The sequence below is a fragment of the Anomaloglossus baeobatrachus genome, chromosome 3, assembly GCF_048569485.1.
Source record: "Anomaloglossus baeobatrachus isolate aAnoBae1 chromosome 3, aAnoBae1.hap1, whole genome shotgun sequence".
Lineage (NCBI taxonomy): Eukaryota > Metazoa > Chordata > Amphibia > Anura > Aromobatidae > Anomaloglossus > Anomaloglossus baeobatrachus.
This window is the reverse complement of record NC_134355.1, coordinates 182,347,820-182,373,083: the sequence shown is the minus strand read 5'-3', so window position 1 is coordinate 182,373,083 and position 25,264 is coordinate 182,347,820. Positions and strand designations below refer to the sequence as shown.

At 50.0% G+C, this 25,264-nt stretch overlaps 2 protein-coding genes across 4 annotated transcripts in view; one reads left to right on the top strand and one right to left on the bottom strand.

Annotated features, from left to right (window-relative positions):
- Positions 1-15,986, bottom strand: part of LOC142296253 (presenilin-2-like) — a 71,187-nt gene extending 55,201 nt beyond the window's left edge. Inside the window, exons 1-2 of one of the 2 annotated variants that reach the window (XM_075339618.1) lie at positions 15,825-15,986; positions 4,278-4,439 (exon numbers count right to left, since the gene is read on the bottom strand). In XM_075339618.1, the coding sequence (XP_075195733.1) occupies positions 4,278-4,418 (141 nt within the window). In that variant the 5' untranslated portion in view covers positions 4,419-4,439; positions 15,825-15,986. The remainder of the gene's footprint in view (positions 1-4,277; positions 4,440-15,824) is intronic. The other variant, XM_075339617.1, reaches the window with a different exon arrangement.
- LOC142296254 (uncharacterized) overlaps positions 2,433-25,264 on the top strand; it is a 50,448-nt gene continuing 27,616 nt past the window's right edge. Inside the window, exon 1 of one of the 2 annotated variants that reach the window (XR_012751612.1) lies at positions 2,433-2,515. Coding sequence is in view for 1 of the 2 variants with exons in the window: in XM_075339619.1 (XP_075195734.1) it covers positions 2,479-2,515 (37 nt within the window). In the remaining variant the exon portion in view is untranslated. The remainder of the gene's footprint in view (positions 2,516-25,264) is intronic. The other variant, XM_075339619.1, reaches the window with a different exon arrangement.

Here is a 25,264-nt window from a genome sequence, read left to right as displayed (position 1 = left end):
TTAACGCCACTACTATATATACTCCCTAAAATACACAAGGGCTTGGAAAAACCACCGGGTAGACCCATAGTTTCTGGGGTTGAATCAGTCTTTAGTCACATTGGGATATTTCTAGATAAAATCCATAATCCTCTGGCCTGCAACACTAGATCTTTTATTAGAGACGCTGGAGATTTTATACATAAACTTAGATCATTGGAGTTAGCCTCTCATTCATTTATTCTGGCATCATTTGATATAGTTTCACTTTACACCTCCATTGATCACAATATGGGTCTTCAATGTGTTAAATTAAAATTGGATGAGACGTATTTCTCTACATTTTGTAAGGAACTTATTTTTAATTTACTTGATATATTCTTGAAACACAATTATTTTCTGTTTCGGGATGACTTTTACTTGCAAATACGCGGAGTCGCGATGGGTGTGCCCATGGCGCCCGCATATGCAAATTTAGTCATGTCGGTCTTGGAAGAAAAGTTCATTTATGCATCACACCACTTTAATAAAGTGTATAAGTGGTGGAGATACATAGATGATACATTTGTTATCTGGATGGGCACGCAAGAGGAATTGATGGATTTCCATAAATACCTGAATCTGGTGGATAACACTATTAAATTTACATTAATTTGGTCACATACAAAAATTCAGTTTTTGGATGTTGAGATTTCTAAAATAGAAAATAAATTGATCACATCCCTTTATTCAAAACCTACAGATAGAAATAAATTGTTACATTTTGATAGCCATCATCCTAGGAGCCTTTTTAGAGCCATTCCCACTTCACAAATGCTCAGAGTAAAAAGGATTGAAAATGATCCAATTAGTGCAGAACTGGCCATTAATAAATTGTTAAATAAATTTATTGAGAGAGGTTACCCTAAAGATCTTTTACAGCGACAAAAAATTAAATCTGATGGTCATTTATCTAAAAAAAGTCATCATGTTGGTAGGATTCCTATGATCATGAAATATGGCGAAGAGAGTAAATCTATAGAGGGAATAATTCTTAAGCATTGGGATATGTTGCAAAACAGTTTACCCTTTGTGGATGAATTTAAAAATCCTCCTCTTTTTTCATATCGGAAGAGTAAAAATATTGAAAATATGCTTGTTAGTGCTGATATTGGTTCTGCAAAAAGAGATATTCAAACAACAATTTCTGGGGCTAAAAGGACAGGTTGCTTCCCATGTCTTTCATGTGTTAATTGTAGTTACATGTTGAAAGGGAATGTTTTTACACATCCGATTAGTAATGAGACTATTCATATCAAATATTTTTTGACATGTGACACGGCATTTGTTATTTATTTGTTAGAATGTCCTTGTAAAATGTGGTACATAGGTGAGACGACAACAGATTTTAAAACAAGATTAAATAATCATAGATTAACTATACGTAAAAAGAGAATGGAATTACCCTGTTCCTAAACATTTTACAGAACAAAAAACATACAGAAAAAGATTTAAAATGCAGGCTGATAGATCATGTCCCCGTAACGAGAAGAGGAGGGGATAGAATTAAAAAATTAAAAAAATTGGAAATGAAGTGGATTTTTAGGTTAAATACCTTAAAACCAAATGGATTAAATATAGATTTTAGGGTGGGTGATCTTTTATAAACCCTTTTTTTCTCAGATGTATACATCCTCATCTCACATAGAATATTTTTTATGATGCATTCTATATATCATATAGGTTGTAGTCATTGGTTTTTTTCATTTATACAAGCAGCTTTAGAGTGATGAGTGAATTCTCTTTTCTTTTACAGAATCTGCAGCACTGTTTTATAATGAATATTGTCCTTTTGGATTTCTGATGATGGTCCTGTTTTTTCTGCTACTTTATTTAATTTTGACAATTATATGTCAGGCGTAGGATAAAAATTCTGTTAGTCACCTATTTTACGATATTAAACTGTACATGTAGGAAGAGGGTCTATATAGACATATCCCTTTATCTCTATGTATTGTTGGGAGATTGAAGTTTTTCATATATTGGTGACTTTGTCACCTATCTAATGATATTAAACTGTAGGAGGAGGGTCTATACAGACATATCCCATTGTTTTCTATTTTTCATTGTTAGTCATCTATTTAATGATATTAAACTACGGTATTTGTATTGGTGGGAGGAGGGTCTATATAGATGAACCCCTTTATCTTAGTATAATGTTTAGGAATGTTTAGGAATCATACATTTTCACTATTTGGTGACTTAACAGATCTTTTTTGCCTGTTAGTGGTGTGGAACGATAGGTTTTCACCAATTTTGTAGCATATGTGTTTTTTTAGCAGTCCTTTCACGTTTGTATGAATCCCAGTATGTATGCATTGGGTGTATTGGGTCTGCTGGGTGTACCAGCATGGCGATTTTGGCTGCTACTGCACATGTGCGAGTGGGGAAGGCAACCAGGAAGTAGCAGTGCATGCACGTGTAATTTGGAATCACACTGCAGACGCTGGGTTCCATAACATGAAAAGGACAATCAGGAGTCTATTAGTACTTACAGGTGTGTGTTAATTGTTTATGTACTGTTACAGTGCTTATGTATAAGGTGATTTACCTATTTTCTGTAAGATTTCATGTTTGATTATGCATTGATATTATGTGGACACTGTGTGTGTCCTATCTATGTTTGTATTCATGTTATTTGGTTATTTTATTAATGAGATTTATAATTAGTGAGGATATTTAAACCCTCACTTGAATGCATTGCATTGTACTGCTTGAAAAAAGTCACTTGTGACTGAAACGTCGTGCTGTATCATATGGGCCATTAAATAGGCTTTTCCATTCAAGATTGAAGCTGTGTGCTGCCTTTTTTTTTTTTGCTGCTCAATGAAATCGGGTGCGACTGATTGGAAGGACTTTGCACCACAAGAGGTTAAGTGCTGCTCCTATTTTTTGCATTTTATATATATACAAGCCGCCTGCGGTATAGCACAACAGTTTACAAACTTCAGATTAATTTACTCTAACTCCCAATTGACTATTCCCCTGCCCCATATATATATATATATGTGTGGGGCAGGGGAATAGTCAATTGGGAGTTAGAGTAAATTAATCTGAAGTTTGTAAACTGTTGTGCTATACCGCAGGCGGCTTGTATTTCACACCGATCCAATTTTTTTTATGTTTAAGGGTATTAATAGGTAGTTGGCGGTTGGAATATCCAGTCATGCCTATAGTTAACATATAGTGTATATATTGTAGTAGTCTCATGTTGTAAGGCGCCACGCTGTATAGCACAAGGGTCTCAGCCTCTTTACTGAGTGTTTGTTGATTTTCCATGGGTGTCTTCATGTTTTGATTCGTTCATATTCAAATTGTAGTAAACTACTTTTGTTAGTTTAATCTAGTTTTGGGGCCATTTATTTCCCGTTCGTGACTTCGCTGTATCCTAAAGAGCCCACCCCGATGCACGACTTACATACGCACCCATATCCACGCGCAGTTCTGGGTGCATATTGCTAATTCCTGCCTAACTGTCCCTGTATACACTAGCATAGAGATCTTTAAAAAAAGTATTTCTAAAGATCTTCTATCGTATGCTAATGAGTGTGGGGAATAGTCCCATGGGTATTGCTTACGTTGCTAATTGGCCCCATTAACATGTTCATACACCCCTGTGGGTGTACTAACATGCTAATTAATGTGCAGCGTAGGAGGATGGTCATGCTCACCTCTCCGCTGCCATCACCGCCCAACGCTGCATTTTTGCTCAGTGCACATGATCCCGGAGTTCCGGTCATGCGCACTATGAAGCCGGGTGTAGACGTCCCAGCTTCACACTGAAGTAGTGCGCATGACCTAAAGTCTGAAATCATACGCACTGAGCCGAAGCGGTGATGGCGGCGGAGCGGTGAGTGAGATCATCCTGTGACGCTACACATTCATTAGCATGATAGCATGCCCACAGGGATGTACTAACATGCTAACGGGGCCAACTAGCAAGGGAAGCAACGCCCTTGGGACTAGTCCCTGCGCTCATTAGCATAAGATAAAGATCTTCAGAAATACTTTTTCTAAAGATCCCTTTATCTATGCTAGTGTATACAGGGACAGTTAGGCAGGGATTAGCAATATACACCCAGAACTGCTTGTGGTTCTGGGTGCATATTGCACTTGACAGGTTCCCTTTAACATTTTTATTTCTGATGCACATGACAAGTCTGAATAATATATTTCATAGTCTGAGTCGTGTCCTGTGTTCTTTACCACACAATAACATTCACATTTATTTCCTACTACGGCGGAGAACAATCTCTAACCTTTTTAATAGAAGGGTTTTCTGTAGTCGGTGCTCCATCTTGATAAGAAGGAAGTTGTGGGCTTTCAGCGGCAATTAGTGATGTTCTTTCATTGCACTCCTCCTCTTCCTCACTGTCTGAGCTGTTCATGAATGTGATCATATTCCCAAGTCCCAATAATTACTATGGAAGGAAAAATAAAAATGAGTATTCTTGTCAATACATTTTGAGCAAGATAACTCTTTATAATACGGCAATGTATGGTATTTGCTGCAGTAATACTCACATAAAACTAGTAGCTATGAGAGCAGTGATCCGAAAATCCCCCCTCCCTCCGTGTGATACTTGGTCATCACTATCAATCGCATATACTGAATAGGGTGGAGGGCTGAGTACGTGCTATCACTGCAATCAAAACTCATCCTCACCACAGCTGTGTTTACAGTATATGGGTGCTGCAGGTGTGCGCAAAAGGCTAAAGAATTGAGCCTGCACCATACCTGGCAGATGCCGGCTATATCACAGAGGCATATAAATGGCTGGGGTGCCGGTATGTGCATGGAGCAGCACTCATCAGTCCCATCTGCAATGTGACTGTGGGGGCAGATGGGTTATCAAGGAACACTGCTGAAGGCCCCATGGCTGCCATGTTGGTCCTTGTATGAAATCCAGCTTCAGATTCATAAAAGAAATGTAAAAAAGAGAATTTTGTTTACTTACCGTAAATTCTTTTTCTTATAGTTCCGTATTGGGAGACCCAGACCATGGGAGGGGGGGGGGGTGTATAGCTTCTGCCTCCGGAGGACACACAAAGTACTACACTTAAAAGTGTAGCTCCTCCCTCTGAGCTTATACACCCCCTGGTGAGCAGACCCAGCCAGTTTAGTGCAAAAGCTGAAGGAGAATAGCCACCCACAAGTAAAACAGAGCAAAAGCCGGAACAACCGGAGACTCTGTCAACGACAACAGCCGGTGATAACACGCGGAACAAGAAATTGCCAACAGGCAACAGGGAGGGAGCTGGGTCTCCCAATACGGAACTATAAGAAAAAGAATTTACGGTAAGTAAACAAAATTCTCTTTTTCTTTATCGTTCCTATGGGAGACCCAGACCATGGGACGTCTCAAAGCAGTCCATGGGTGGGAAATAAACAGAAAACTAAGAAGTAGGCAGAACCTAACTTCACAAATGGGCGACAGCCGCCAGAAGGATGCGTCTGCCCAAGCTCGCATCTGCCGAAGCATGAGCATGCACTTGGCAGTGCTTTGAAAAGGTATGCAGGCTAGTCCAAGTGGCAGCCTGACAGACTTGTTGAGCCGTAGCCTGGTGCCTGAAAGCCCAAGAGGCACCGACAGCTCTGGTCGAGTGTGCCTTGATCCCCGGCGGGGTAGGCACCTGAGAACACTGGTAGGCGTCCGAAATGGTCGACCTAATCCAACGGGCTAAGGTCGGCTTAGAAGCAGCGAGGCCCTTGCGCCGGCCTGTGGTTAGCACAAAAAGAGAGGTGCACCGCCTAAGCGCAGCGGTGCGAGACACATAGATCCGGAGAGCACGCACCAGATCCAGAGTATGCAACGCTTTTTCATCAAAGCGATGAACAGGAGCCGGACAAAAGGAAGGTAAGGTAATGTCCTGGTTAAGGTGGAAAGGAGAGACCAACTTAGGAAGAAAGTCCGGAGTCGGACGGAGAACCACCTTGTCTTGATGAAAAACCAAAAAAGGTGACTCCGAAGAGAGCGCAGCCAAATCAGAGACTCTCCTGAGGGAAGTTATGGCCACCAGAAAAGCCACTTTCTGTGAAAGACGAAACAAAGAAACCTCCCTAAGAGGCTCAAAGGGGGGTTTCTGCAAAACCGTGAGAACCAAGTTAAGGTCCCAGGGATCCAAGGGCCGCCGGTAAGGCGGAATAAGGTGAGACGCGCCTTGCATGAAGGTGCGAACCTGAGCCAGCCGAGCGAGACGCCGCTGGAACAGAACTGACAGAGCTGAGACTTGTCCCTTGAGAGAGTTGAGGGACAGTCCTAGCTGCAGACCGGACTGTAGAAAAGACAGAAGAGTCGGCAAGGAGAATGGCCAAGGAGGATGGCCGGCAGAGCGACACCAGGACAGGAAAATTTTCCAAGTCCTGTGATAGATCTTAGCGGAGGAAGACTTACGGGCCCGAGTCATAGTGGAGATGACCTCAGGAGGAATCCCAGAAGCCATCAAAATCCAGGACTCAAGAGCCACGCCGTCAATTTGAGAGCCGCAGAATTCGGGCGGAAAAACGGACCTTGCGAGAGTAGGTCTGGACGGTCCGGGAGCAGCCACGGCATCTCTACGGACAGGTGGAGCAGGTCTGGATACCAAGCTCGCCTGGGCCAGTCCGGTGCAATGAGGATGACTCGACGGCCCTCCAATCTGATCTTGTGCAGAACTCTGGGCAAGAGAGCTAGAGGGGGAAACACGTAGGACAGACGAAACTGGGACCAGTCTTGAACCAGAGCGTCCGCGGCGAATGCCTGAGGATCGTGGGAGCGAGCCACGTAAACGGAAACTTTGTTGTTGTTGTGACGGGATGCCATTAGGTCCACGTCCGGAGTGCCCAATTTGCGGCAGATTGACTGAAACACTGCCGGGTGCAGGGACCACTCGCCACCGTCCACGGTTTGACGGCTGAGATAATCTGCCTCCCAGTTTTCCACTCCTGGGATGTGGACTGCGGATATGGTGGACTTGGAGTCCTCCGCCCATTGAAGGATGCGTTGTACCTCCAACATTGCCAGGCGGCTGCGTGTCCCGCCTTGGTGATTGATGTAGGCAACCACTGTCGCGTTGTCCGACTGGACTCGAATGTGCCTGCCCGCCAACAGGTGGTGAAAGGCTAGGAGAGCTAGAAACACGGCTCTGGTTTCCAGCACATTGATTGAAAGGGCTGACTCGGCCGGAGTCCAAGTGCCCTGAGCTCTGTGGTGGAGATATACCGCTCCCCAGCCGGATAGACTGGCATCCGTGGTGAGAATCATCCAGGACGGAGCCAGGAAGGAGCGCCCCTGGGACAGGGAGGGGGGCCGAAGCCACCACTGAAGAGAGCTCCTGGTCTGTGGCGACAGAGCCACTAACCTGTGTAAGGAGGAAGGCCGCTTGTCCCAACAGCGGAGAATGTCCAGCTGCAGGGGACGCAGATGAAACTGGGCAAAGGGAACAGCCTCCATTGACGCCACCATCTGACCCAGCACCTGCATCAGGCGCCTGAGGGAATAACAGCGGGGCTTCTGCAGAGAGCGCACCGCCCGTTGAAGGGATTGCTGTTTGACTAAGGGCAACTTCACAAGTGCCGGCAAAGTCTCGAACTGCATCCCTAGGTACGTGAGACTCTGGGTCGGAGTCAGAGTGGATTTGGGTAGACTGACAAGCCACCCGAATTGGGCTAGAGTGGCGAGAGTGAGCGAGACACTCCGCTGACAGTCCACGCTGGATGAAGCCTTAACTAGAAGGTCGTCCAGGTAAGGAATCACTGCTAACCCCTGTAGGTGCAGGACCGCAATCACTGCTGCCATGACCTTGGTGAATACCCGAGGAGCTGTAGCCAACCCGAAGGGGAGAGCCACGAATTGGAAATGATCTTCTCCGATTGCAAAGCGTAGCCAACGCTGGTGTTAAACTGCAATTGGCACATGCAGATAGGCATCTCTGATGTCTATGGACGCCAGGAAATCCCCTTGGGTCATTGAGGCAATGACTGATCGCAGAGACTCCATGCGAAAGTGCCGCACCTGAACATGCTTGTTGAGAAGCTTGAGATCCAGGATGGGCCGGAAGGAACCGTCCTTTTTGGGGACTAGGAAGAGATTTGAGTAGAAACCTCTGAACCGTTCCCGGGCGGGAACCGGTACAATTACTCCGTTGGCCTGCAAGGATGCCACGGCCTTGGAGCAGGGGGGAGTTGAGAGAAAAAATCTGTTTGGCGGGCTGGAAGAGAATTCTATCCTGTAGCCGTGGGAGATGATATCCCTCACCCACTGATCGGAGACGTGTTGAAACCACGCGTCGCCAAAGTGGGAGAGCCTGCCACCGACTAAGGACGTTGCTGGCGCGGACAGATAGTCACGAGGAGGCTGCCTTAGCGGCAGCACCTCCTGCGGTCTTTTGTGGACGCGCTTTTGGGCGCCAGTTGGATTTCTGGTCCTTGGCTGAGTTAGTGGACGAGGCCGAGGGCTTAGAGGACGACCAGTTGGAGGAACGAAAAGAACGAAACCTCGACTGATTCCTACCCTGGACAGGTTTCCTGGTTTTGGTTTGTGGCATGGAAGTACTCTTCCCGCCAGTAGCTTCCTTAATAATTTCATCCAGCTCTCCTCCGAACAGCCGGGAACCAGCAAAAGGGAGCCCAGCAAGGTACTTCTTTGAAGAAGCATCTGCCTTCCACTCTCGAAGCCACAAGATCCTGCGGATAGCGAGGGAATTAGCCGAAGCCACCGCAGTGCGGTGAGAAGCCTCCAGCATGGCAGACATGGCATAGGATGAAAAAGCTGAAGCTTGGGAAGTTAAGGCAACCATTTCGGGCATGGATTCCCTGGCGAGGGAATGCATCTCCTCTAGAGAAGCAGAGATGGCTTTGAGAGCCCACACTGCTGCAAAAGTCGGGGAGAATGAGGCCCCCGCCGGATTTGGCCAGAAGGTCAATCTGGCGGTCAGTGGAATCCTTAAGGGAGGTGCCATCAGCCACCGCCACAACGGTCCGGGCTGCGAGCCTAGACACCGGAGGGTATACCTTTGGGGAGTGAGCCCACTCCTTGACCACCTCAGGTGGAAAGGGAAAACGGTCATCAGAACCACGCTTTGGGAAGCGTTTGTCAGGACAGGCCCTGGCTTGGTCACAGCGGCTTGAAAACTGGAGTGGTTAAAGAACACACTCTTTGCTCTCTTAGGCGAGGTAAACTGGTGCTTTTCTGCCAGAGAGGGTTGCTCCGCTGACACTGGCGGATTGAGATCCAGTACAGAATTAATGGAAGCAACCAAGTCACTAACATCTGAGTCAGTTTCGGACAGATCAATGGGGTACATGGAGCTAGCCTCCGAGCCCCCAGTAAAGGCATCCTCCTCATCCTGCGAGTCAGCACCTGAATCAGAGCCGCGGGACGAGGAGGGAGAGGAAACCCTGCGTCTCTTCTCAGGAGGACGGGGTCTGGGACCAGATGATGAATCCTCTGTGAGCTCCGGTCCTGAGAGACCCCTAGCAGCAGAGGCACCCTGTGAAGGGGGCTGATGCATACTCAGCAAAGTCCTGGACAAAAGTCCCATAGACTCAGCAAAAGACTGGGAGAGAGACCTGGAAAAGGATTCTACCCAAGCCGGGGGTTCAGCCACAGGAGCAGGAGCAGCCTGAGAGACCACTGGGAGTGAGACTCCAGGCTGTGGCACCGCCAAGTTAGAGCAGGCATCACAATGTGGATAGGTGCCCGGTTCAGGCAGCAGGAGCTTACATGCAGTGCATACTGAATAAAGCTTTGGAGCCTTGCTCCTCGTGTGAGACATGCTGCTGGAGTGGGGGCTCTGGCAGAGAATGACCCCCAGAGAGTATATACAGAGGTCCACAACCAGAGGTTGTGGCTTACCAGACCGCTGAAGCGGTGTTGTGTGCCCTCCAGATCCCAAAGCCCGGACCTCCAAACACAGCACCCAGCAGGGATGCAGAGCGCAGACCAGAGCTGAGTGAATCTCTGAGGAAATGGCCGCCGGAGCGAGGAGAGGGGGCGGGACTTGCTCTGAAGAGCGGGATCTGGAGGGCCATAGAACCTACAGGGGAGGAGACACGCACAGCAGTGGGGAGTGTCCCTCCCCTGTGCAGAACGGCCGCCGGGCGGAGCCGAGCCTGTCCCTCTGCATGAATGACATGCGAGGGCAGTGAATAGAAACTAGGCCTCCGGGGAAGCCGGGGCCTAAATTAGAGCGGCAAGGCCGACGAGCAGGCACCATCGGCGCGGTTCTCGTGCGATAGCTAGAGAACCCGCCGGAAATGTCAGAAAAACACAGCAAACACACTCTCCCCAAACAATAAGGCACAGGGACCCCCATAAATAAACGTCTCAGGTACTTAGCTGCCGAGACGCAGGGCCAGGCCCCTGGGGATGAGTGCTCCGGTCCAGCAGGGTCCTGAAGGGCTGCGGATGGAGACCGGCCTCCTGCCAAGCATGGAGACCGTGCTGGCTCCCACTTCAAGCCAGAGCCCAGGAGGGATGGTGAAGGAGCGCGGCATGTAAGGCTCCAGCCTTGGAAATCAACCTTAACAACACCGCCGACACAGTGGGGTGAGAAGGGACATGCCGGGAGTCCAGACGTGGACCCGCTTTTCTTCAAACTCTTTCCAAAAATCAAACAAATCAGATGAGAATCATGTGTGGATGTATGACCTCCTGAACACAAAGAGATAAACTGGCTGGGTCTGCTCACCAGGGGGTGTATAAGCTCAGAGGGAGGAGCTACACTTTTAAGTGTAGTACTTTGTGTGTCCTCCGGAGGCAGAAGCTATACACCCCCCCCCCCCCATGGTCTGGGTCTCCCAAAGGAACTATAAAGAAATAACTATATATTGAGCAGCACGGTGGCTCAGTGGTTAGCACTGCTGCATTACAACACTGGGATCCTGGGTACAAATCACACCAAGGACACCATCTGCCAGGAGTTTGTATGTTCTCCCCGTGTTCTCATGGGTTTCTTCCCTCAATCCAAAGACATGATGATAAGGAGTTTAGACTATAGGCCCCGTCACACACAGAGATAAATCTGCGGCAGATCTGTGGTTGCAGTGAAATCATGGACATATTGTTCCATTTGTACACAGCCACAAACCTGCCACTGATTGTCCACAATTTCACTGCAACCACAGATCTGCCGCAGATTTATCTCTGTGTGTGACAGGGCCTTAAGTCCCCATAAGGACAGTGATGATCATGGAGTAATATATGGTGTTCTAAGTTAAATAAAGGAATACTGAAATAGTAAAAGCTTCAGTATTTATTTATTAAAATCCTTCCTCCAGATAATTAACAATTTTTTTTTTTATTCCTCATCACCCAATTTACTGGGCTAGGACAAAAAACATGTGCAGTACTTACAGGTTCTTTTTTTTTATTGAGCTTGTAAGCACTGCACTAATTCCTGGAAAGCTTCAGTGCTCCTGTGCTTCTCTGATGCTGCAAAGGCAAAGTAAAGTAACACTGGGATGTAAATCAAACAAGAGCTCCCACCCCCAGCAAACCAGAAGGATGAGGAGCCGTGCACTCCTGAAATGCTATTGCTGGCAGCAATTGAGAAGACTGTAACAAATGGTTCCAGGTCATCAGGGCAGGAGCTGCCACGTCATTAGCTCATCAAGGCCGGGTCTATGGCATACATATGCACTAATATTGCATTTGGACAGATGTCCAAACAGGAGCCCCTTCAAAGGCAACCTGCCATCAGATTCATGCTACCTGAAATCTGGGCAGCATGAATCAAAGCCTGCCTGTGCGGCATCCAGGTAAGTTGTACTCTAAACGCTGTAGTGTTTCAGAGTAAACATGCTTAGAAAGCAGATGAGGACCATGTGTCTTGGCTGACTTGTCCAATGTGGTCCGTGGCCGGCTTATCCCCTCCTTGGATCCAGCTGACTGATAGATAGAGATCTGTGAGTCAAAGGGATTGGTGCAGAGAGACGCTGCAGTTTGGGCACCATGAATCTTATGACAAGATTAATTTAAAGAATATCCGCTGAAATCAATGGTCTGTTCACTTGTTAAAGCCCTCCCATGAACTTTTTTTCCCCTCTAAACCTATGTAGATGTATACATAGTATACGGTCAGTGTGTTAATATATTCACCCACCGCCGCCTTCTCCGGTATCCTGCGTTCTCCGCCGCTCTTCTGAGTGACGTCACCGCTCTTCAGACCACTGTCTGCTCTGTGACGGAGCCATAGCATCTTTTACAACAAAAAGTCTATAGAACCTCGTTGTGATGCTCCATAGACTTACATTATAAAAGGCAGTCAGCGAGATGAAATCACTCAGAAGAGGACGAGAGCGGTGCTGGATACCAGAGAAGACGGCCATAGAGGAGTATGTAAACACACTATACTATATATGTATACACAGATTGGAAAAAAGTGCATGGCAGGTGCGCCTCACTTTTAGCAGCTATTTGGCAAAAAACAAAAAATCCTAGGGTTATGAACCTTTTACCCTGACGTTGTGTTGATGGCGTATCAAAGAATTGTCCTCAGTTATTAGCAGCGGTATGGTCATACACTTTAAAAACCGCACAACAATTAAGACTAAGCACTTTTGTAACCTTTTTTGTTGCTCCAAGGCATCTAAAGCAAAAAAAAAAAATAAAAGGGTAAGTATAGTGCCACTACTTAGTATGCGTCATCCATTGTCTACAGCTTCAGTGCAGAGCTGTATGTTTCCATGGTTACAGACTAAAAACAAACCATGTAGTGTGATCCTGCAGTCAGACCTTTAAATCTGCCGTCTACACATTTGCTTGTGACCCATAATTATGCAGAGACATAAATACATAGGTCTGTCTGCCATGTGCAGACCCAAAACATCAGGATATGCCACATACAGACGATTGGCAAAGTTCTGTTATTTTTTATTACTTATATGTAGACAATCGTGATGTGAGATGCAGGGTTTGGCCATACAGTTAGTGATGACACACGGCCAAAGACAATTGTAAAGGGGGATTCTCAAGTTTGGAAGTCATTCCTTATTCCTGGGATAGGGATAACTTCCCCGATCGCTGGGACCACCACTGATCCTGGGAACTGGGCCTCTGAAGATCCCTGTGTGAATGGTGCGGACTGCGGCAGTCCAGCTGAGCACAGCACTCGGCTATCTCTGGGGCTCTCATTAAAGCAGCACTCCGGCAGTTTCTTTTCAGCACTGGAGTGATGCTACTACCGATCCTAGTATTCTAGTTGCCTACCTCTGTCTTCTTTTATCGGAGCCACCTTTCCATCTTGTGACTGCAATTTCTGACGAGGCTCTCATAGACTTGCTATGAAGAGTAACCTCTGGCTCGCTCCATGAAACACTGCCACTGCTAATGAGTCACAAACCTCAGGAGACCGATCGGAGTGGGGGTGATAGAAGGTGAAGACACTGGAAGGCGAGCACGAAAACTCCTTGTGAGCACTCTGTCCATAGGCAGCAGCTCTACTATTGAGCTACTGCCTATACTGTGACAGAGGGGGATTTGGTAATCTTGACCTGTATTTCAGGCAGAAAAGCTAGAAGCAGATTATTCAGCTACATAAAAAATTTAGACAGATATATACTGCATCTCTATATAGGTGAAGGAAAAAGTCAGATTCTGATGTTCCTATAAAACTACTATAAAGAAATGAGAAAAAAAAAAAGTTACAAAACTATATAATTTTTTTTTTGTATTTATATTCATTACCCCTTGGAATCAAATTAGCAACTTTAAAACATGTTCCTGCCACACCTAGCTGTGAAGCCACAAGCACTGATGAGCTCAGAAGAAGAGTTTTATATAGACGAACCTGCATTAGACTCTTAGGCCAGGGCAACACGGGGATCTACTGCGATCCTCGCATGACACTCGGCTCACGCTGGCAGCACAGCGGTAACCAAGTGTCATGCGAGTGTCACTGCGACTGAGGAGGGGCGGGGCGGCTCGGAGGAGGGGAGGGAGGGATTTCTCTCCCTCTCTCCTCTGTAGCCAGCTATTGCCATTCTCGCCCTGCACTCGCGGTACACCGGTGTACTGCGAGTGCAGTGCGATTTTTCTCTCGCCCCATACACTTGAATGGGTACGAGAGAAACAAGACTCGCATTACAGTTGCAACATGCTGTGATTGTTTTCTCGGTGCGATTAGGCCTGAGAAAATAATCGCTCATGTGTGCTGGGACATAGGCTAATACTGGTCCGAGTGGAATGCGGTAAAACATCGCATTCCACTCGCTCTGATTTTCATGCTGTGTGTCTTAGGCCTTACAGAGCAGGTTACACAGGCCATACAGATTAATTTTACAGAGCATCTCTTCTAGAGAGAGAGGAAAATTATTTTTTTTGCTCTAATAAAATTCCTAAAAATAATTAAAAAAAAAAATTGAATGGAATTTAGTTTTTTTGTTTTTTTTTAATAAAATAAACATCACAAATCAGCAAATAACATGGATATATCTTGTGTCCCTGTAATCATGACAACCCAAACAACACAGCGATCACATTATTTATGAGGATCAGTAAATGGTTTAAAAACATGGCACAATTGATTATTTTTCTCTATATTAAACCCATAAAAAATGTAATAAAAATGCATTGTTGAGGCAGTGTTCACACGAAGCATAGATGCTTTTTTTTTTCTCCAGGTGTCTGCACCACACAGCGCAATAACAATCCTCTCTGATTATTGCACTTGCAGCTTTTTTTTATGTGTTTTCCCCAATATTTCATACATGCTTGGTGCAGATGTAATGTATTTTAATACTACAGAAAAGCTTTGATTCTGCGTTTAAAAATGCAACAGCACTTTTCTCACTTGCATGTCTTTTCAGGCCAGGGCGCGCGCGGGGGGGGGGGGGTATGGCTGACCAGGGCGCGCGCGGGGGGGGGTATGGCTGACCAGGGCGCGCGGGGGGGGGGGGGGGGGTATGGCTGACCAGGGCGCGCACGGGGGGGGGTATGGCTGACCAGGGCGCGCGCGTGGGCGCTATGGCTGACCAGGGCGCGCACGGGGGGGGTATGGCTGACCAGGGCGCGCGCGTGGGCGCTATGGCTGACCAGGGCGCGCACGGGGGGGGGTATGGCTGACCAGGGCGCGCGCGTGGGCGCTATGGCTGACCAGGGCGCGCGCGTGGGCGCTATGGCTGACCAGGGCGCGCGCGTGGGCGCTATGGCTGACCAGGGCGCGCGCGTGGGCGCTATGGCTGACCAGGGCGCGCGCGTGGGCGCTATGGCTGACCAGGGCGCGCGCGTGGGCGCTATGGCTGACCAGGGCGCGCGCGTGGGCGCTATGGCTGACCAGGGCGCGCGCGTGGGCGCTATGGCTGACCAGGGCGCGCGCGTGGGCGCTATGGCTGACCAGGGCGCGCGCGTGGGCGCTATGGCTGACCAGGGCGCGCGCGTGGGCGCTATGGCTGACCAGGGCGCGCGCGTGGGCGCTATGGCTGACCAGGGCGCGCGCGTGGGCGCTATGGCTGACCAGGGCGCGCGCGTGGGCGCTATGGCTGACCAGGGCGCGCACGTGGGGGGGGGGGGATGACCAGGGTGCGCGTTGGGGGGGGGGGGCTGTCGAGGGCACACCCCGATTCTCAGGATCGGTGGGCTCCCAGCAGTCAGGACACTAGCCCCTATCTAATGATAAGTGAACTTGCACACTTGAGGAGACCCCTTTAATTCTACAAAACAGGAGCCGAATAATGAACCAACGAATGTGCTTTCATTTCAGCCTGAAGTAGGAAACCTTCCTCAGGGAATGTAACGCTCTGACTGCAAATATCGGCTCCTGCTGAGCAGAAGGAAGCAAAATCAGAGCATCTACACAGCCTGGGATACGAAATAGCTATGTTTTACCTAGAAGGAATCGCCCGCTTCCTCATTGACTCCTCTCGACCACCGTACTCGAACTGATCCGGGTAATATCACATGATCCTGTTGCTTCCTGCGCTGATGACTTAACACGTGATGTATCAGCAGGGCCGAGCTGCCGGCGGAGACTGGGCGCTGCGCGTGCACGAGGCCATGACGTCACCTCAGCTGGGGCTCTGGAGCTGCAGTATGAGTGACGTAACACTTCCGGAGACAGAGACAAGTCACGTGCTCCAGCTCCACGTGATGTGGACGCTGTACAGCTACACGTGTTGTGCACTGGCGAACAACTGGCTGCTACAATTGTACTGCGAGCCTGTGTGACGTGAGCCTGCACCCAGCAGTGGCCTCATCACCATAGCAACCCTTTATCACAAGCAAGTTTCTTCTTGCTCTTTCGCTTTCTTCCTCACTTTTCCAGGGCCATGACATTTTAATTTTTCATACACATAGGAGGGTTTCTTTTTAATGTTTTGATTGTTACTTATTGCATAAAATTCAAATTTGTACCAATTCTGGCATTTTTGTGGGTGGGGAAAAGGGAACCAATGTGTGAGCTATTTACAGTGGCAAAGAGTTAATCAGCATGCTTCGGTTGCTTGTCACCTATGTAACACAAGCGGCTTCTCTCTGCTATGGAGAAGGCCCAGGTCCTGAGCCCGCTCCAATCACCTAGACCTGACCTTTCCTGAGCGGGCGCCATTCATCTAAACCTGACCTGTCCTGAACCTGCTCCTTTCACTTGGACCAGACCTTTCCTGCGCCCGCTCCATTCGCCTAGACATGACCTTTCCTGAGCCCGCTCCATTCGCCGGGACCTGACCTGACCTGCGCCTGCTCCATTCACCTGGACCTGACCTGAGCCTGCTCCATTCACCTGGACCTGACCTTTCCTGAGCCTGCTCCATTCGCCTAGACATGACCTTTCCTGAGCCCGCTCCATTCGCCTAGACATGACCTTTCCTGAGCCTGCTCCATTCCCCGGGACCTGACCTGACCTGCGCCTGCTCCCTTCATCTGCACCTGACCTGAGCCTGCTCCATTCACCTGGACTGGACCTGACCTGACCTGAGCTCGCTCCATTCACCTAGACATGACCTTTCCTGAGCCTGCTCCATTCACCTGGACCTGACCTGACCTGCGCCTGCTCCATTCACCTGGACCTGACCTGACCCGAGCCTGCTCCATTCACCTGCACCTGACCTGACCTGAGCCTGCTCCATTCACCTGACCTGACCTGAGCCTGCTCCCTTCATCTGCACCTGACCTGACCTGAGCCTGCTCCATTCACCTGGACCTGACCTGACCCGAGCCTGCTCCATTCACCTGGACCTGACCTGACCCGAGCCTGCTCCATTCACCTGGACCTGACCTGACCTGAGCCCGCCCCATTCACCTGGACCTGACCTTTCCTGAGCCTGCTCCCTTCATCTGGACCTGACCTGACCCGAGCCTGCTCCATTCACCTGGACCTGACCTGACCCGAGCCTGCTCCATTCACCTGGACCTGACCTGACCTGAGCCCGCCCCATTCACCTGGACCTGACCTGACCCGAGCCTGCTCCATTAACCTGGACCTGACCTGACCCGAGCCTGCTCCATTCACCTGGACCTGACCTGACCTGACCTGAGCCCGCCCCATTCACCTGGACCTGACCTTTCCTGAGCCTGCTCCCTTCATCTGGACTTTATTTGTTATGAGCCCACTTTATTCCCCAGGACCTAATCTGACATAAGCCCGCTTCATTCACTGGGACTTGACCTACCTTGAGCCCGCTCTATTTACCGGGACTTGATCTGTCTTGAGCCCGCTCTATTCACTGGGGCCTGACCTGAGCCCGCACCATTCACCAGGACCTGACCTGTCCTCAGCCTGCTCCATTCACGAGAACCTGACCTGATCTGAGCTTGCTCCATTCATCGGGTCCTGACCTGACCTAAGTCCTCTCTATTCACCGGGACTTGACCTGAGCCTGCTCCATTCACTGGGACCTGATCTGAGTCCGCTTCATTCCCCAGGACCTGACCTGAGCCTGCTCCATTCCTCAGGACCCGACCTGTACTGAGCCTGCTCCCTTCACCTGGACCTGATATGGCCTGAGCCCGCTCCATTCACCGGGACCTGACCTGCCCTAAGCCTGCTCCATTCACTGGAATCTGACCTGTCATGAGCCCGCTCCATTCACCGGGACCTGACCTGTTCTCAGCCTGCTCCCTTCATCTGGACCTGACCTGACCCGAGCCTGCTCCATTCACCTGGACCTGACCTGACCCGAGCCTGCTCCATTCACCTGGACCTGACCTGACCTGAGCCCGCCCCATTCACCTGGACCTGACCTGACCCGAGCCTGCTCCATTAACCTGGACCTGACCTGACCCGAGCCTGCTCCATTCACCTGGACCTGACCTGACCTGACCTGAGCCCGCCCCATTCACCTGGACCTGACCTTTCCTGAGCCTGCTCCCTTCATCTGGACTTTATTTGTTATGAGCCCACTTTATTCCCCAGGACCTAATCTGACATAAGCCCGCTTCATTCACTGGGACTTGACCTACCTTGAGCCCGCTCTATTTACCGGGACTTGATCTGTCTTGAGCCCGCTCTATTCACTGGGGCCTGACCTGAGCCCGCACCATTCACCAGGACCTGACCTGTCCTCAGCCTGCTCCATTCACGAGAACCTGACCTGATCTGAGCTTGCTCCATTCATCGGGTCCTGACCTGACCTAAGTCCTCTCTATTCACCGGGACTTGACCTGAGCCTGCTCCATTCACTGGGACCTGATCTGAGTCCGCTTCATTCCCCAGGACCTGACCTGAGCCTGCTCCATTCCTCAGGACCCGACCTGTACTGAGCCTGCTCCCTTCACCTGGACCTGATATGGCCTGAGCCCGCTCCATTCACCGGGACCTGACCTGCCCTAAGCCTGCTCCATTCACTGGAACCTGACCTGTCATGAGCCCGCTCCATTCACCAGGACCTGACCTGTTCTCAGCCTGCTCCCTTCATCTGGACTTTACCTGTTCTGAGCCCACTTTATTCCCCAGGACCTAATCTGACATAAGCCCGCTTCAGTCACTGGGACTTGACCTACCTCGAGCCTGCTCTATTTACCGGGACTTGACCTGTCTTGAGCCCACTCTATTCACTGGGACCTGACCTGAGCCCGCACCATTCACCAGGACCTGACCTGTCCTCAGCCTGCTCCATTCACCAGAACCTGACCTGCCCTGAGCCTGCTCCTTTCATCTGGAGCGGACCTGACCTGAGCCTGCTCCCTTCATCTGGACCTGACCTGAGCCCGCTCCTTTCCCTCGGGACCTGACCTGAGCCTGCTCCATTCACCTGGACCTGACCTTTCCTGAGCCCGCTCCATTCCCTCGGGACCTGAACTGACCTGAGCTTGCTCTATTCCCCGGGACCTGACCTGTCCTGAGCTTGCCCCATTCACCTGGACCTGACCTTTCCTGAGCCTGCTCTGTTCATCTGGACCTGACCTGTCCTGAGCCCACTCCATTCCCTCGGGACCTGACCTGACCCTGCTCTATTCCTCAGTACCTGACCTGTCCTGAGCCCGCCCCATTCACCTGGACCTGACCTTTCCTGAGCCTGCTCCCTGCATCTGGACTTTACCTGTCCTGAGCCCGCACCATTCACCAGGACCTGACCTGCATTGAGCCTGCTCCATTCACCAGAACCTAACCTGCCTTGAGCCTGCTCCCTTCATCTCGACCTGACCTGAGCCCGCTCCATTCCCTTGGGACCTGACCTGAGGCCGCTGCATTCAACTGGACCTGATCTTTCCTGAGCCCGCTCCATTCCCTCGGGACCTGAACTGACCTGAGCTTGCTCTATTCCCCGGGACCTGACCTGTCCTGAGCCTGCCCCATTCACCTGGACCTGACCTTTCCTGAGCCTGCTCCATTCACCGAAACCCGACCTGACCCCTCTCCATTCACTGGGACCTGACCTGACCTGAGCCTGCTCCAGTCATCGGGACCTGACCAGAGTCCTCTCTATTCACCGGGACTTGACCTGAGCCCGCTCCATTCACTGGGACCTGACCTGACCTGACCTGAGCCTGCTCCATTCCCCAGGACCTGACCTGCCCTGAGCCTGCTCCATTCACTGGGACCTGACCTGCCCTAAGCCTGCTCCATTCACCAGAACCTGACCTGATCTAAGCCTGCGCCATTCACCAGAACCTGACCTGAGCCTGCTCCATTCATCGGGTCCTGACCTGACCTAAGTCCTCTCTATTCACCGGGACTTGACCTGAGCCTGCTCCATTCACTGGGACCTGACCTGAGTCCGCTTCATTCCCCAGGACCTGACCTGCCCTGAGCCTGCTCCATTCCTCAGGACCCGACCTGTACTGAGCCTCCTCCCTTCACCAGGACCTGACATGGCCTGAGCCCGCTCCATTCACTGGGACCTGACCTGCCCTCAGCTGCTCCATTCACCAGAACCTAACCTGCCCTGAGCCTGCTCCCTTCATCTGGACCGGACCTGACCTGACCTGAGCCTGCTCCCTTCACCTGGACCTGACTTTTCCTGAGCCCGCTCCATTCCCTCGGGACCTGAACTGACCTGAGCTTGCTCTATTCCCCAGGACCTGACCTGTCCTGAGCCTGCCCCATTCACCTGGACCTGACCTTTCCTGAGCCTGCTCCCTTCATCTGGACTTTACCTGTTCTGAGCCCACTTTATTCCCCAGGACCTAATCTGACATAAGCCCGCTGCATTCACTGGGACTTGACCTACCTCGAGCCCGCTCTATTTACCGGGACTTGACCTGTCTTGAGCCCGCTCTATTCACTGGGACCTGACCTGAGCCTGCACCATTCACCAGGACCTGACCTGTCCTCAGCCTGCTCCATTCACTAGAACCTGACCTGCCCTGAGCCCGCTCCATTCACCCTGACCTGACCCCGCTTCATTCACCGGGACTGACCTGACATGAGCCTGCTCCATTCACCGGGACCTGACCTGACCCTGCTCCATTCACCGGGACCTGACCTGCCCTAAGCCTGCTCCATTCACCAGAATCTGACCTGACCTGAGCCTGCTCCATTCACCAGAACCTGACCTGCCCTAAGCCTGCTCCATACACCAGAACCTGACCTGCCCTAAGCCTGCTCCATTCACCAGAACCTGACCTGACCTGAGCCTGCTCCATTCACCAGAACCTGACCTGACCAGAGCCTGCTCTATTCATCGGGTCCTGACCTTACCTAAGTCCTCGCTATTCACCGGGACTTGACCTGAGCCTGCTCCATTCACTGGGACCTGACACGAGTCAGCTTCATTCCCCAGGACCTGACCTGCCCTGAACCTGCTCCATTCCTCAGGACCCGACCTGTACTAAACCTGCTCCCTTCACCAGGACCTGACATGGCCTGAGCCCGCTCCATTCACCGGGACCTGACCTGCCCTAAGCCTGCTCCATTCACTGGAACCTGACCTGTCCTGAGCCCGCTTTATTCACCAGGACCTGACCTGTCCTCAGCCTGCTCCATTCACTGAAACCTGACCTGTCCTGAACCCGCTCCCTTCACCAGGCCCTGACCTGCCCTGAGCCCGCTACTTTCGTTGGGACCTGACCTGTCTTCAGCCTGCTCCATTCACCTGGACCTGACCTGTCCCAAGCCCGCTCCCTTCACCCGGACCTGACCTGCCCTGAGCCCGCTCCATTCATCAGTTCCTTCTCTTCTCAGAGTCTGTGTGCATCTCGCAGGACCTCCGGGAGCGCTCCACTCCTAGGAAGTGCCTCTCAGCCTATCGCTGAGAGGCACAGGGTATTTAGGGCAAGCCTGTCCGTCCTGCCTTGTTGGTACTAGTGACTCTGCCTGTCCGTCCTTGCCATGCCATCTGCCTTGCTAGTAACTTTGCCTGTCCATCCTGTCTTGCTGGAGCTTGAGACTCTGCCTGTCCGTCCTGCCTGTGATGTCTGCCTTGAGCCACTCTAGTGGTCCACTTCAGCACTAGAGACTCTGTCCTGTCTGCTCCTGTGTTCGCCCTTGTCCTGGTGGTCAGCTGCCACAGTCACGGTCCTCTACCCCACGTTAATGTAGGTCGGTATCTCTCTGCGGTCCAGTGGATCCAGTCTTCAGCTCTCCACAGCGCCATCTCTAGCAGCGAGCGTTACACACAGTTTTTGATTAGCCTTTCCATTTATCATCTATTGCACTTTGCAGTATGGCACATTTGTGTAGAAACGTGTGAGTTTTATGTATACTTTCCCCAAAATTTAGTAAGCTGAAGCAGGGAGTGTTTAATTGCCATAATTTTAAACAACTGTTGGTGAACTATAAAGCCCGCTTTACACGCTTCAATAGATCTTTCAATACGTCGTCGGGGTCAAGTTGTAAGTGACGCACATCCGGCATCGTTCGTGACGTATTTGCGTGTGACACCTACGTGCAATCAAGATTGAACGAAAATACGGTGATCGCATACACGTCGTTTATTCCTCATACATTGGACGTTTTGTTGTATGAACCTAGTCAATTGTAACGTGTGACATCCCTCATACGATTTTGATATCTGATGCTATGTGCGCAGGTGTGCGCTCTGCACCGCAGCTTAAAAAAGGTCCGCTTCAGAGCGCAGCTGAAAAGCTGCGTTCTGAAGCGCCTCACAATGTCTGTCATTCACTAATCTCTGTCAGTCCGTCACTATCTCTGTCCCTCACTCTCTGTCCATGTCAGTCTATCCCCCTCTCTCATATACTCACCGTTCCCCGATCCCCGGCGCTGCACGGCATTCACACTGGTCCGGCGGCTTTTACTGTTTTGAAAAAGCCGGCCGCCCATTAAACAATCTCGTATTCCCTGCTTTCCCCGCCCACCGGCGCTTATGATTGGTTACAGTGAGACACGCCCCCACGCGGGTAACCTCAGTGACAGCTCAGCTGATCGCGCGGCTGTCTTCATTAGCTGCGTGGAGGTGACCGGAGCGGCTGTGTCTGCTGCAGCTCCGGTCACCTCCATGCAGCAGCGCTGGAAGCGACGCTGGACCATCCTGGAGTACGCCAGACATGGAGGGCTTTTTGGGGCTGATTAAAGTGGTGAACCAGGGTATATGTGTGTGTTTTTTATTTCTAATAAAGGATTTTTCGGGTGTGTGTGTTTATTTACTGTAACTTACAGATTAATCATGGAAGGTGTCTCATAGACATATAACTTCTTATTACCCCGATTTGCCAACGCACCAGGGCAAATCGGGAAGAGCCGGGTACAGTCCCAGAATTGTCGCATCTAATGTATGCGGCAATTCTGGGCAGCTGTTGGCTGATATTGTTAGGCTGGGGGGCTCCCCATAACGTGGAGCTCCCCATCCTGAGAATACCAGCCTTCAGCCATATGGCTTTATCTGGCTGGTATTAAAATTGGGGGGGACCGCACGCCGTTTTTTTTTAATTATTTATTTCACTGCACAGTATAGACACGCCCACCGGCTGCTGTGATTGGGTGCAGTGTGACACCTGTCACTCAGCGTGGGGGCGTGTCTCACTGTAACCAATCATAGGCGCCGGTGGGCGGGGAAAGCAGGGAATATGAGATTGTTTAATGGGCGGCCAGCTTTTTCAAAATAGTAAAAGCCGCCGGAGCAGTGTGAATGCCGTGCAGCGCCGGGGATCGGGGATCGGTGAGTATATGAGAGAGGGCTGCTCAATTCAGTTACTCAGGAGATTAGCGGTCACCGGTGAGTCCTTCACAGGTGACCGCTAATCAGGGCGCGACACAGACAGAGCCACAGCATGACAATGAAGTCGGGTGAGGTTCACCCGAGTTCATTCCGACAGTGCGGCTCTGTCTGTGTCTGCTGTCAACTAACATTCACCGCTGCTACATGGCTGTCTGTGTCTGCTGTCAGCGGCCATGTAGCAGAGCTGAATGGCAGATGACATAGTAAAAACGCATCTCTACATTACACACGCTTGGCAAGTCAGTAAATAAAAAAAAAAAAGGTGCCCAATGCATACGTCACAGAACACATGATCTAAAGGATCGCACAGAAAATTGATCAATTTAACATAGACTACTAACGCACGTGTGACAGCAAATGAACGACCTACGTGCAATCTCATAAGATCGCATATGCAACCTGGGCGTGTCACATCGCATACGAGATCGCATACCTAATTGTAAGGTGTAAAGCTGGCTTAATGTAACTGTGATTGACTGTTTCTCTGCCAGTGTAATAGCTGTTTACTTAAAATGGAATCGGTCAGGTGATTTTCTAGTACAATACTAATGTTATTTTTAAATAGGGCTTAAGCAGCTCTAACTGGATCAGTAAGTATTATTGCTGTACCTTCTCCTGCTATCTTGTTGTAAGCTCAGGAGAATTCAATGACATAGTAACTAGTTAATCATATATAAATACAAACTGCATATTCCCTGCTCACCCCTCCCATCTTTCAGTGCTAGCATCAGTGATAGTAAATCTGAACTGAATTTGGCCTGCTGCCCCCACCCATACTCCTTCACACCTCTCAGCAGTGATGGTGAATGCATTGGCAGGTGGGTGGGGGGAGCAGTGCATCTGCAAATTATATTTACATACACTTGACTAGCCATTAGGAGACACTGATTTCTCAAAGGTTGTCATGCGAAATTAGGAGTTAACCGGGGCTTGTAGACTGGCCCTCAGGCTAGGGGGGGCCCTAGCTGTCTCATATCCCAGAGGTATATTTGATGGTGAAGAGGTCTGAACCACCAGCCTAGACCTGTTTCTGGCCAGCCCTGATCTAATACCCCTTCTCCCCCATCCCTGGGGAGGGCCGTGACAGGAGTGATTAATCCCTCACAAAAAGAAAGACAGGGAAAACACAAAACTCAAACTCACTGCAAGCACACACAGAGGTATAGACAATACGTGCTTGGGGAAATAAAGAATAGTTAGGAAATAAACAGATGAGAATATTTTCACAACACACCAAATATTGCACAGACGATATGCAGCAACTGGAACACCACAGCACAAGGACCGGTACCGCTACAAGCTATAATCAGCATGGGAGGATCAAATTCATCAGCTTAAAAAGGACAGGGAGAAGCTGTGATATGTCTCTCACAACATATGACTGCAAATACAATCACCAGCCTAGCAGATCTTAACTGTTGCAAGCTTGGACCAAAGGGAACACAGCTTGATTGACGCCACAGCCTTTCTGACAAATTCAGAAGCCTAACAACCTGAGTGTAGTATCAGACTCTGCTGTGTGAACATAGGTCAGCTGCCGCCCTGACACTAGGTGAGTTCTGAGCTAAACCTCGTATAACAGTACCCATCCCTCTACGAGGAACCTCTGGACCAGGTCTCTCTGATGGCAGATAGAATGCCCTAACCAGGCGCTCTACATAGATATCCAAAGCTGGCACCCGTATCCTTTCCTCAGGACCATAACCCTGCCAG